This window comes from Heteronotia binoei, chromosome 6 (genome assembly GCF_032191835.1).
Source record: "Heteronotia binoei isolate CCM8104 ecotype False Entrance Well chromosome 6, APGP_CSIRO_Hbin_v1, whole genome shotgun sequence".
NCBI classification, from domain to species: Eukaryota; Metazoa; Chordata; class Lepidosauria; order Squamata; family Gekkonidae; genus Heteronotia; species Heteronotia binoei.
This window is the reverse complement of record NC_083228.1, coordinates 81985506-81998127: the sequence shown is the minus strand read 5'-3', so window position 1 is coordinate 81998127 and position 12622 is coordinate 81985506. Positions and strand designations below refer to the sequence as shown.

General features: G+C 40.3%; 1 protein-coding gene across 1 annotated transcript; it reads left to right on the top strand.

The window, feature by feature from the left end:
* The first annotated feature begins 1483 nt into the window (after positions 1 to 1483).
* LOC132573950 (coagulation factor VII-like) lies at positions 1484 to 12322 on the top strand. The gene is made up of 9 exons (XM_060241936.1): positions 1484 to 1800; positions 2352 to 2476; positions 2780 to 2940; positions 3725 to 3749; positions 4118 to 4231; positions 6369 to 6503; positions 8060 to 8409; positions 9352 to 9469; positions 11205 to 12322. Exons 2-9 carry the CDS (start codon positions 2398 to 2400, stop codon positions 11780 to 11782), a joined length of 1560 nt encoding a protein of 519 aa, XP_060097919.1. The 5' UTR covers positions 1484 to 1800; positions 2352 to 2397; the 3' UTR covers positions 11783 to 12322.
* The last annotated feature ends 300 nt before the right edge of the window (positions 12323 to 12622 follow it).

Sequence of the window (12622 nt, the reverse complement as noted above, 5' to 3'; positions counted from 1 at the left end):
GAGGGAAAGTCAAGGGTGCCTCACAGCATCCTAGAGCATCATGCTGACATAGTGAAGTCATGACAACTCTTCTCTCTATTACCTCCCCCAAGTACCCTGCTGAGCAGTGGCAGGGACAGTAGGCAGGGGACCCAGTAAGCCTAGACTCACCAAACTGCATGCAACCAACCAACCATTTATGATCACCTATCATAAGCTGAATCACATCTCCCTTTTGTTGCCTTCCTAGGATGGAAAAAAAATGTACTGTAGAGAATCCTACAATCACTCAGGAATATGTTGAAGGTTATCTTGAGTAAAACAAGTATAACTATATTCGGAACAAAGGCACCCAATGCCTACTGGCATCATTCACAGTAAGCCTAGCCAGCTTACCCAGAGCCATAAGTAAAACCTGAGCAGGAACTGCTCGAGATCTGGTACCCTTGAACTAATGAAACTGACTTCAGTCTGAGTATTATAACTTATACATGTTTTGGGAGTGAGCAAGTGGGTGAGTGAAGTGGCTTCCAGGCTCCAATATGTGTCTGATAGACTGAATTTGGCTCAGTACATCACAAGTTCCACAAGCTTGGTCTGGGGATTGCTTATCATATTCACCAGTAGAGTTGCCACCCTCCAGGTGAGGTTTTTGAGATCTCCTGGAATTACCATTGATTTCCATACTACAGAGATCAGTTCCCCTGGACACTATGGCATTATACCCCTCTGAGGTCCCTCTCCTCTCCAAACTCTGACCTCCAGAGATTCCATCTCCCAAATCTCCTGGAATTTACCAGCCTAGAGCTGGCAATCCTACCTAGAGTTACCAACCTCAAGGTGGAGCCTGGAGTTTTCCCAGAATCTCCAGACTACAGAGAACAGTCCACCTGCAGGAAATGGCAATACTGGAAGGCAGGCTCTGGCATTACATATCCACTGAGCTACCCTCCCCAAGCACCACTACAGATGTGAAGAAATATTTGTATGTGGTTTGACTCAAGAAGTTATACAGAACTAAAATTACCCACATGTGCACAGAAAAGGCTTTCATGCTTACATATGGTGTTTTGTTTTGTTTAAATTGCTGAACACCTCTTGCCTCCTAGAACATTCCACATGTAGACCATTCATGTAAACTTCCTTGATGTTTTTCCTCAAGTTGAATTCAAGGCTGCATGTAAGAAGGTTTGCATGTAATGGAAGCATTGTAGTAAGGACTCTGAACAAAAACAATACAAGCAAACTAAAACTCATATTTGCTTAAATATACAAGAATTCTAGGGCTATCCATTATACGAAAGATAAATCCACCAAATTAATTCATTTATATTATCTTCTCCTTCCTTCCAAATATTATTTTTTCCTGTAGTCTGGTAATCCAAAATATCTAGGCAAAACAGAAGGTCTAGAAAGTCAATGAATAACCATGGCTGGGGTTGGAGTTGAGGAGAGGAAACTACAATTGCCTTCTGGAAAACAGTCTTTGTGCTTCCATAGAGTAGTTGCGTAGAGAGTTTAGTGGGAAAGTTCACAGCATCTTCAGGATAATAAGTATTGCAAAGATAAAAAGAGTCTCCCATCAGCAGACTTGCCACAGAAGTATGAACAATATAAGCACAGTGCTATAGCTATTCTAATGGAATGTTAAGATAAAATTGCTTTTTGTGTTTATTTTAATTAAATGAAATTTATTTGGGCTGGAAAGTTGACATACCATGGCCTCTTTGTCAATATTTGTACTAGATTAATAATCAACAGTTAAATTTGCACCGTTTTCTTTGGTGTTGTTCTAAACGGCGCCTTGTCATTCCTAATCAGGTAAGATAATATAGTCTTTCAATATTATAATGAAACGTCCGGGGCTGTTTCCTTTAGGAAAGGAATGTTGATAACTTAAAGTCATCTCTGGGACTCTTCACATCCACCTTTTCCCTCAGAATCCATACTGCTCCATGTGTGTGGGGGTGGGGTCAGGTTTCAGTTGCTGGACAGCTTTAATAGAGCAACTAATAGGAGGAGAATAGACAAACTCAACCAATCTGATTCTTTCCATCAAACAGGAGAGATGACAGAATGAGCTTCTATCTGCTCTGAGCATTGCTGCAAGCCCTTAGCAGTCCAGACAAAGTTTTGTATTAATTCTCCTAATCAATGCTTCTGTCTCCCAACATGCAGATTTTGTTGCATGTGCAGCTGTTATTCCAGTGCATTGAATGACTTAGTTTGAGAAAAGTCTGTGAAATCTACTTAGCCTTTCATTGCTTTATTTCTGTTTCCCTCTGTCCTCACTCTCCGCTCTCCTCAGTCCCTCTATCCCTCATCTCACTTGCTTCAAGTGGAACTTGTTCATTCTCTTCTTCTCTGTGTAGGTGACCTGCTACAAAACTATAAGATTCTACCCATTTGACCTGTAGAATGGCTAGAAGTTCCTTGAGTGTGACCTTTCTTTTACTAATATGCTCCTTCTACAGCAGACTAGCATTTTCATTTTCAGGTAGGTACTTATTAATCACAAAATGGAGCTCTGATTGTAGATTCAAACACCAGTCAATATGTTAATATATCTGTATAAGAGCTAGCACACATTTTAGGTATTCTATTCCAAATCACTTTGCAGCTTCCATTTTACATATATCTTTCCTATTCTGAGTAAGTCAGGGGTTGAATCCCAATCAAATATTTGCAAATGTGCTAGCAAGACATGTTCCTTTATTTTTTTTAAGCAATCACTTCATGTTTACTTCCCTCCACTTCTTCAAGAAATGGGATTCATAATGGCATCACTCTATTTTCATAGTTTTCATGAGACCAGAAGAGGCAAGCCAGGTTCTGAGGATTCATAAACGTGCCAACAATTTCTTGGAGGAAATTCGCCCGGGAGATCTGGAAAGAGAATGCATGGAAGAAAAATGTTCTTTTGAGGAGGCAAAAGAGATTTTCAAATCACAGGAGAAAACAGTGAGCTGATTTTTCAGGAAACCTATATCTAGAGTTGGCAGGCACCTGTGAGATACAGGGAAGGACATTTCCCCAAGCATTCCAAAGTACTTCAACTCACAAGATCAAGCAACCGCAATAGCCTACTGCCCCACTCATATGGATTGATGTTATTATTTGAAAATATATAAGTCATCACTAAATGTTTTTAAAATCACTGATTAGATACATAGAAGCCAGTAATATAAGCTAGCATCTTATGAAGTGACTTACAAAAGCTTATGTTGGAATAAATTTTGTTAGTCTTTAAGACGCCACTGTTTTATTCCACCACTACTTGTTAACACTGCTATCCATGTGGAATTAGAAGCCAGTAAGACATCCTCAGTGACATCCAACTTGATTAAAGCTGCAGCATTGGATGTATAAATCTGAGCTGTTATATCTGATACTTTTTTTAGTTACTTTGTACTGTCCTCTCCTCCCCATAAAGCAGGTTGGTTGGTCCAACTTTACGCCAGTGTCATGGTTCCTATGGGGTCCCATACTAGGAAGCTACTGTGATACCATTGTGCTATGTGGATTGAGCAAGATGTTTAGGCAACTGTTTTAGGTGGGATACTAGTATAGGCAAAATGTGTACGGCAGTCTATAAGAGCAGAATGTTTCAAGGCATGATCATGTGTGGCTTAAATTAACCTCATATACAGAATCACTTATCCATCATAGCTTAATTTTAAAAGGAGAATGTCTCCAGATAGTGTTCTCTGACTAATTTACCAATATTTTTGTAATTATTTTGCAGATGGAGTTTTGGTTTGAATACAAAGGTAGGTTATTATTCTTCATATTTTTCTGCTATGGGTAACTGAGAGCTAATGTGACTTTCAAATAATTTGCCATTTCCTTCTTTATTTCAAAAAAGCACACTGTCTTTTAGGCATAAAGAGGAACAAAATATTCCTGAATTTAAGAAAAAAATTAATACATTTTAAAAAGCATAAATTAAAATACAACAAATTAACAGGATTACTTCATGATTATCCTAATACTGAATGAATGGCAATAGTTCAGATTTTAAGAACAGCCATAGTGACGAAATTTCATTATCTTCTCATAACATTTGCTAGCATTCAGAACATTATCACATACTCAGTTTGTCATTTCTCTCTTGCCTTGATTTTTATCTTCCAAACAGATTTAAACCCCTGCAAGGCAAATCCCTGTAAGAACGGTGGAGTCTGCAAAGTTAAGCACTATCAACATTCCTGCATTTGTCTTCCAAGATTTGCAGGGAATGAGTGTGAAATAGGTAAGAGGAATAGATTAATTTTTACATAGTACATTGTGGACTTTCAGGAGCTCTTGTACCTTGGTTATTAAGGCAGTATTATGACAATACTGTGCTTATTTATATTTGTATCTAGTACATTTCACCCTTCCTTCCCTCCTTTATTTTATTCTCAAAAACACCCTGTGATGTAAGGAAGGCTAAGAGTATCTACCAAGGTCACCCAGTGGACTTCATGGGGCAGAAAGGATTTGTACCTGGGTTTTCTTGATCCTAGGCTGACACTTTAACCACTGCACCAACCTGTTTGTCCTGTTTCCCCAAGTGGCAACTTGGCAAGGGGTTTCAGGGGCAGTGATACTCAGGCATAGTTTTCTTTGGATTAGATGACACTGGAGATTTTTTGTTCTCTTTTGCAATATGTGCTTTATATACAAATATGCAAGCAAAGCATTGGTAGAGGCAAAAGAGACATTCCAGTTTCATGGTGAGAGAGCCAGTTTGGTGTAGTGGTTAAGTGTGCGGACTCTTATCTGGGAGAACCGGGTTTGATTCCCCACTCCTCCACTTGCACCTGCTAGCATGGCCTTGGGTCAGCCATAGCTCTGGCAGAGGTTGTCCTTGAAAGGGTTGTCCTTGCTGTGAGAGCCCTCTCCAGCCCCACCCACCTCACAGGGTGTCTGTTGTGGGGGAGGAAGGTAAAGGAGATTGTGAGCCGCTCTGAGACTCTTCGGAGTGGAGGGCGGGATATAAATCCAATATAATCATCATCACCATCATCATTCCTACAAGGTAGCCAGATCCATTACCCTAGAACAGGGGTGGCCAACAGTAGCTCTCCAGATGTTTTTTGCCTACAACTCCCATCAGCCCCAGCCAGCATGGCCCAATGGCTGGGGCTGATGGAAGTTGTAGGCAAAAAACATCTGGAGAGCAACCGTTGGCCATCCCTGCCCTAGTAGAAGAGACCCAGCATCTTAATCTCCCTCAGTTTCAAACTGTTATTTATATACACACACAAACCAATTTGCTTTTCTCAGCTAAAGGAATAAGAACCAGTGGTCAGAATGTTGGACTAAGATCTGGGAGACCCAGGTTTGAATTACCACTCTGCCATGGAAACTTGCTGGGTGATCTTGGGCCAGTCACACTCTCCGCCTAAATGAAGAAGAGGAGAACAATGTAATAAGCTTTGAGTCACCATAGGGGAGAAGACGGGAAATAAATGAAATAATAAATAGTGTTACGAGACTCTTCAGTAAAACATTACCTATACAAACTAGTGACCTTGTAGCACCTTTCAGACTACACATTGATATATCAAGTATGAGGAGTTGGGTTAACAGCTGCTGTCTCCAACACAAATCTTCATAATCCCTGCAGAAATATTATAGTGAACTCATGTATATCCTGTGTATGCATCTGTTTGTATGTGAGAGACAACTCACATTCACTTCATAAATGAAACTAGAGACCAGTACTTGAATAAATGTGAGGTTTAAATCTCATGTTCATCTGTTGAAAGTAACATGATAATAGTTCAGGGTACATATAAAGAAGAATAAAGTGAACAATGTACATGAATGTACATACATTCACTGTAATTTGTGATTTGAGCTCATGTGGTCAAGCTCATGTTCATACAGTGAATTTCTAGGGTCCCATCTATGCATATGGGTACTGCATGCAGGGAGGGCTCAGCCAGTGATAACTCTAATAATTTTCTTTCATGCATTCACTGAAAAAACTAGTTAAATTACCACTCTTTTCCACTGCTTCTCAGGGGTAGATAATCTGATTTGTTTGCTGAAGGCCCAAGTTTCACTCCCAGGCATTTCTAGTTAGACAAAGTCAGGTATTAGGTTTTGTGAAGGGCCTCTACCTGAGACCTCACAGAGCTGCTGCTAGTCAGAGCAGACCTTGATAGACCAAACTCTGTACACGGCAGCTTTAGGCTTTGTAAGCCACCTTGAGTTCTTTTAAGGTATAAAAGTAGCCAATAAATATTTGAAATGAATAGAATTAATAAATGTATAATGGTCCTGACTGAATTGTGATTTTAATTCCTGCTGTGACATATGAAGTTGGCATTGAAAAGTCGACAGTGGCAAGTGGCTGTTTTCCAACTGACTTGTTAAAAGGTGTTCTTGTTATGCAGAGAAGTTAGAATGCTGGTACAAGAATGGCGACTGTGGCCAATACTGCCAAGATAATGAACAGTCTCTTCTCGTGACCTGCTCCTGTGCTTTGGGTTATACACTAAATGAGGATGGGAAGCAGTGCATACCTGTGGGTAAGGTTGATCCTTATTGAGAAGAGAGTGGGTCTACTGTTTAGACCATAATCTATGATTCTCTAATTCCATGATTCTAAGTCGTTTCCAACTTATTGTGGCCTTATGAATTAAGGTCCTCCAAAACGTTCTATTGTAAACAGCCTTATTCAGATATTAAACTGAAGGCTCCTTCATGGCTGTCCTCCCCAGTCTCAATCTCCTCCTGTTTTTTTGGTTGCAGTCTCCTTTTTGGTTGACGAATAGTTTACCTATTCACAGATAATGGTTCCCCCCAAAAAATAATCTAGTTTTTTTTAAAATGCCAAAACAGACTACTAATAATTAGGCAATCACTCTCAGCTACACAGAACCCTTAACCTACATATTTCCCTATCTGCCGTGCACTATTAGACTATAGATATTTATAAATGTTGATGATTGGATGGAGGGGAGTTTGTGATTCTAACTAGTAAGCAAATGTCAGATTAAATGGATGGATATTGTCCCCCTCTATTCCAGTTATTTCAGGTGAGGGCTGTACACATGAACATATGGACAGACATATATGAATCTTCCTTATACTGAATCAGGCCTCAATACTATCAAGGTTGGAATTGCCAACTCAGCCTGGCAGCAGCTCTCCAGAGGTCTTTTATGTTACCTTGATGATTCATTAACTGGAGATGCCAGGAACTGAGCCTGGGACCTTCTATCTGCCAAGCAGACAATCTTCCACTGAGCCATGATCTGAATTCATAGATAAAAGGAAGAATAAGGGAAATATAAAGGCTTCTGAATACATATTTTTGTCAGATCAGCTGATAAACATTGACTGGTAATCCCAAGCCCTAAAGATGTCTGTCTAGTCTTGACTAGGACCTGGGCTTTCTTGGCCTTGGCCCTGACCTAGTTGAATGAGCTCCCCATAGAGATTAGGGCCTTGCAGGACATGTTACGGTTCCACCAGGCTTTTAGTTGAGGCAGCAGACATCCAATAGGACAGGCTCCTCCTACTCTAACCTGTTCAAGCCTGCTTGTGAGCAGGTTGTGAGCAGACCTTAGGACTGCAGTACTGCAGCTTTAACACTGCACCACGGGGCTCCTATGAACTGCCTTAAAGCACCTATTAAACCATCAGCTTTAATTGTTACTGGTCAGACCTATTTATGAAGTATTTGACCAGACCCAGGGAAACCATAGTTGCCATCTTAATGTTATTCACTACTTTTTAATTGATGAACTTTTAGATATTATTATATGTACCTCATTGTATGATTTTATGTTGTAACCAGCCCTGAGCCTACTTCAGCATGAAGGGCAGGATAGAAATCACATAACTAAATAATAAAAATAAATAAATGTGTATGTAAGTTTTAATCTTTAATTTTTTCCTCAGTGATCAGCTGATGGGAAAATTATATCTTAGGTTACACTGAATGCTTACATTCATTACAACTTTTCTCATTTAAGGAAACCAGATAATTCACTAATAAAAGCCATTCGGTTTATGACATCCCTTGAATTCATAGCCTACATTAAAATAAATTGATTTGTGTAACTTTTCTTCCTTTAAGATCACTTTCCATGTGGATTGGTTAAAGGATTTACACGCTCGCTTGAAGAAGGATCAGAAGAAGAACCTTACGGGCATAACCAAACTAATGCTTTTACTAGGGATGGGATGAACCAAACATTGTCTCAGGAGAACTTGACCAGTTGGAACCAGACTTTAATTCAGGCCTTGGTAGAATGGAACCAGACTACAACAGAGGAAGAATATGAGGAAGATGGTGCTAAAGAGATGGAAAGGAACTTCACAGAAGTGGATCTACACAGTTGGCTAAACATAAATTACACAGATGAAGATGATGATTCGAGGATAATTGGAGGCTCCTTCTGCCGCCCAGGAGACTGTCCTTGGCAGGTAAAGAGATTTTGCTTGAAAGTTCTGACAAAATTGCCTTAGCTCACACTCCATTTATGCAAGAGATTGTAAGTAGTTTTGCTGATGTAACGTAAAAGCCCAAAACAAAAGCCATATATCTTTTATTTAAACGAATAAAAAAGCATGCGAGCTATTGAGTTATCCAGAACTCTGCATCAGTCTGGATTTTTAAAAAGAAACAAAACATGCTCTTAGCCAACTCTTCATGAGCTCCCCTTGAGTGACACAGCCTTATCCTCAAAGAAGAGTGATGGTGGCTGTACCAGGCTCTAGCTTGGGTATGGGCCATTATCAGGGCAGGATTAAACAATTAGGCCAAGTAGGCACTGGCCTATGGGTCCCCATACCGTTAGGGGCTCCGGGTCAGCTTCTCCCCCCCCCGCCAGTTTCACCCCTGCTTGCAGCCCTTCCGGTCTGCAAGTGCAGCCAGCAACTGAGCCACTCTTTGCCCAACTTGCCTGGTGAGGCTGTGGCTGGTGTTGTTTGCCTCTCCCCCTGCAGCTTTGTCAAAAGGGCTTTTGAGAAGGTGCCCACAGGGTGCCCCAAGATTTTGACTGCCTAGGGGCCTCCACAGGGTTTAATCTGGCACTGGCCGTTATAGGTGGGCCAGGGAACAATGACGTGTCATCATGCCAGCACTGGAACCTTTGTGTATTGTGAGGACGAAGAGCTGCTCTGGTACTGTGGGCACAGCTCTCAATACATATATTGTCATACATCACAGTATCTTTTTATAAACCCTTTTGTATTTCATCAACTGAACTATAAGTATATGGCACTGATCTACAAATTTTTCCCCATAGCTGCTTACCTGTTAGTTATTTCCTCTGTTTTAGATTTCTGCTTTTGTACCCTTGCTAGACAATTGTTCCTTGTATTAAAATTAGGTGACTTTAATCAGTGTTGCTTTTTCTTCCATAGGTATTGATCCAAAATAAGAGAGGTTATGGCTATTGCGGGGGCAGCTTAATTGGCAGTCAATGGGTACTCACTGCAGCACACTGCCTGGATACCGTTGCCCCTCATCAGGTTACTGTTGGTGAGTGCCATATAGCCATAAACACTGTTAACCATTTCTTTATGTCCACAGCACTCACCTACAAGATAAGTGTGTTTTTATCCTTGAGATCATTGTAAAAAGTTAGAGGTAGTATCCTTTGCAAGCACCAGTCATTTCCGACTCTGGGGTTTTCATGGTAGACTTTTTACAGGGTGGTTTGCCATTGCCTTCCCATCATTTACACTTTCCCCCCAGCAAGTTGTGTACTCATTTTACCAACCTCAGAAGAATGGAAGGCTGAGTCAACCTTGAGCTGGCTACCTGAACCCAGCTTCCATGGGGATCGAACTCAGGTCATGAGCAGAGCTTGGACTGCACTACTGCAGTTTACCACTCTGCGCCACAGGGCTCTTTGTAGCTCACTGCAGATCATTGTAGCTGAGCCTATATCAACCGATGTTCTCAATTTTGTGAACAAATCATCCATTCCTATTTCAAGGAAAGCTTGACAGCAGTGCGTGCCGTTTCATTAAAAGCCTAATAGAATCATAGAGTTGGAAGGGACCTCCAGGGTCATCTAGTCCAACCCCATAAGGCAGGAAATTCACAAATACTCCCCCCCTAAATTCACAGAATCAGTATTGCTGTCAGATGGCCATCTAAGCTCTGTTTAAAAATTTCCAAAGGAGAGCCCATCACCTCCCAAGGAAGACTGTTCCACAGAGGAACTGCTCTGTCAGGAAGTTCTTCCTATTGTTTAGTCAAAAGCTTTTCTGATTTAGTAGAAAAACTGACTTAATTTTAACCCATTGATTCTGGTCCGACAGAAGACAGTTATGCACCATCCTCTATATGACTGCACTTAAAGTACTTGAAGATGGTAATCATATCACCTCAGTCGTCCTCTCCAGGCTAAATATATCCAGCTCCTTCAACTTTTCCTCATAGGACTTGGTCTCCAGACCCCTCACCATCTTCGTTATCCTCCTCCGGACATGTTCCAACTTGACTATATCCTTCTTAAATTATGATGCCAAAAACTGAACACCAAACCAGAGTAAAGTGATACCATAACTTCACATGATGATCTGGACGCTATACTTTTGTTGATACAGTCCAAAAATCACATTTGTCTTTTTAGCTACTGCTTCACATTAAGACCCTAGATCCTTTTCACACATACTACTGCCAAGGCAAGTCTCCCCCATCCTATAATTATGCATTTGATTTATCCTACCTAAATGAAAAGCTTTATTCTTGTAAAAATATTTTTAGCCCAGTTTTCCAGCCTGTCAAGATCATTCTGTATCCTCAACGTCTTCTAGTGTATTTGTGACGCCTCCCAATTTATCATCTGCAAATTTAATAAGCATTCCTTCTATTCCTTCATCCAAATCATTTATAAAGATGTTGAACAAAAGAGGCCCCAGGGCAGATCCTTGAGGTACTTCACTTGTTACTGTTCTCCAACAGGATAAGGAACCACTAACAAGCATTCTTTGTCGATCAGTTACAGATTCACCTAACAGTAATAGGATCTGAATCATGTGCAAAAAATACTTGCTCTTAAAATAGAATAGATAATTCCATGATGCAGAGAGTGTTTGATGTTGAACATGCTAGATTTAAACAGTAAACATTTTGGTGGTGTTTTTGGTAGCTTTTTCCCCTTTACTGCTTGAGGTAATTTTTAAAAACCCGTATTTCATTCCTTTCCCTTCATTATAACTAGTTACAGAGGTATTAATATGTTGTACTTTCATTTGCTTCTCAGGAGACTTTGACAAGCACCAGAGAGAACGGGATGAACAAAAAGTTAGAGTGCGCCAGTTCTGGCAACACCCCCAATATGACCCAGACAACTTCAACAATGACATTGCTTTGATTCAGCTGACAAGCAATGTTGTTTTCAGCCAGCATGTACTGTCGATTTGTCTTCCCAACCCAAACCTTTCTACTTTACTGACAGAAAGAGGGACAGTAGGAATAGTGAGTGGATGGGGCAGTACTCATGTCAAGGGGCGGTCAACCCGCTTTCTCCTGAAAGTCAAGCTGCCTGTGGTGAGCTTGGATACTTGCAGACAATCCACAGAAAAACTCATTACCGACAACATGTTCTGTGCAGGTTATCCTGAAGCAACTCAAGATTCTTGTAAAGGTGACAGTGGGGGACCTTTTGCTGTACTTTATCGCAATACTTGGTTTCTCCTGGGAGTTGTCAGCTGGGGGGAAGGTTGTGCTACAGCAGGAAAATATGGGGCTTACACCCGTGTGTCCAATTACATTTCATGGATAAAAGAAATTACTGAAAGTGTGACTGATTCTGAAGGACTTTTACATGGGTCGAAATGAAAGCCATTTTTAATATAAAGCATACTATCTGTATTTTTAATTTTCTATCATATAAATTGGGATTTGCACTCTATTGATTACATTGAAGAACTGCTTTATATATGCTGTTCTAAGTACCTTCCACAATGAAAAAAATGCATCAGAATGGTTTACCAAAACAGCTACTTCAGAGACAGATGTAATCTAGGAGCAGCTAGGATAACTCTCTCTACACTATGTCTGGCATTAGCCACATTCTGTAGAATTAAACAGAACTGAAAAATTTGAACACAACTTATGTGTTGTGATGATCTTATAAAAATGTTTTACCTCAGCTTCTCTTTCTCACCTTGTCCTAACCCATATAAAGCTTACTAAAAATGACTAAGCAGAAGGTGGATTTACAGAATTTGTTCCAAGAGAGCTAGGAAACTCCAAAGAGCTAATTTAGCTGGAGGTTAGGTCCCTATCTTCTCAAGTAATCCTGTTTATAGATGGTTAGTGTTCTTATGGACATTTCATTATCTAAAATGTTAATAAACAGCCCATTAGTCACTAAAACACCTTGATAAATCTTTTGCAGTTCAACTGATTTTTTTAAACAGAATTACTTCTAGCAACCATTGATATTACCTGCACAGTAGACAAACATATACATCCAGTTTTGGAACCCTTAGAGCAGACAGATTAATCCTAGCAGAATATGGGATTTCACACAAATCCGATTTTGATTCCCAAGTACAACAGACAACAAACAAATTTACAGGTGGCTGAACTTGTTGTCAAGGGGGGAAAAACACTGAAGGTGTAAAAAAAACCAAAGCAACCTTCCAAAGCATTACTGCTCAAGTGCATCCCTAC

Bases quoted from the DNA above. Each gene is read 5' to 3' on its own strand.
- LOC132573950 (XM_060241936.1), top strand. From the start codon at position 2,398: ATGGCTAGAAGTTCCTTGAGTGTGACCTTTCTTTTACTAATATGCTCC. The intron at 2,941-3,724 runs GTGAGCTGATTT...ATTATTTTGCAG, and splicing joins TCAAATCACAGGAGAAAACA to ATGGAGTTTTGGTTTGAATA. The intron at 9,470-11,204 runs GTGAGTGCCATA...TTTGCTTCTCAG, and splicing joins CCCTCATCAGGTTACTGTTG to GAGACTTTGACAAGCACCAG.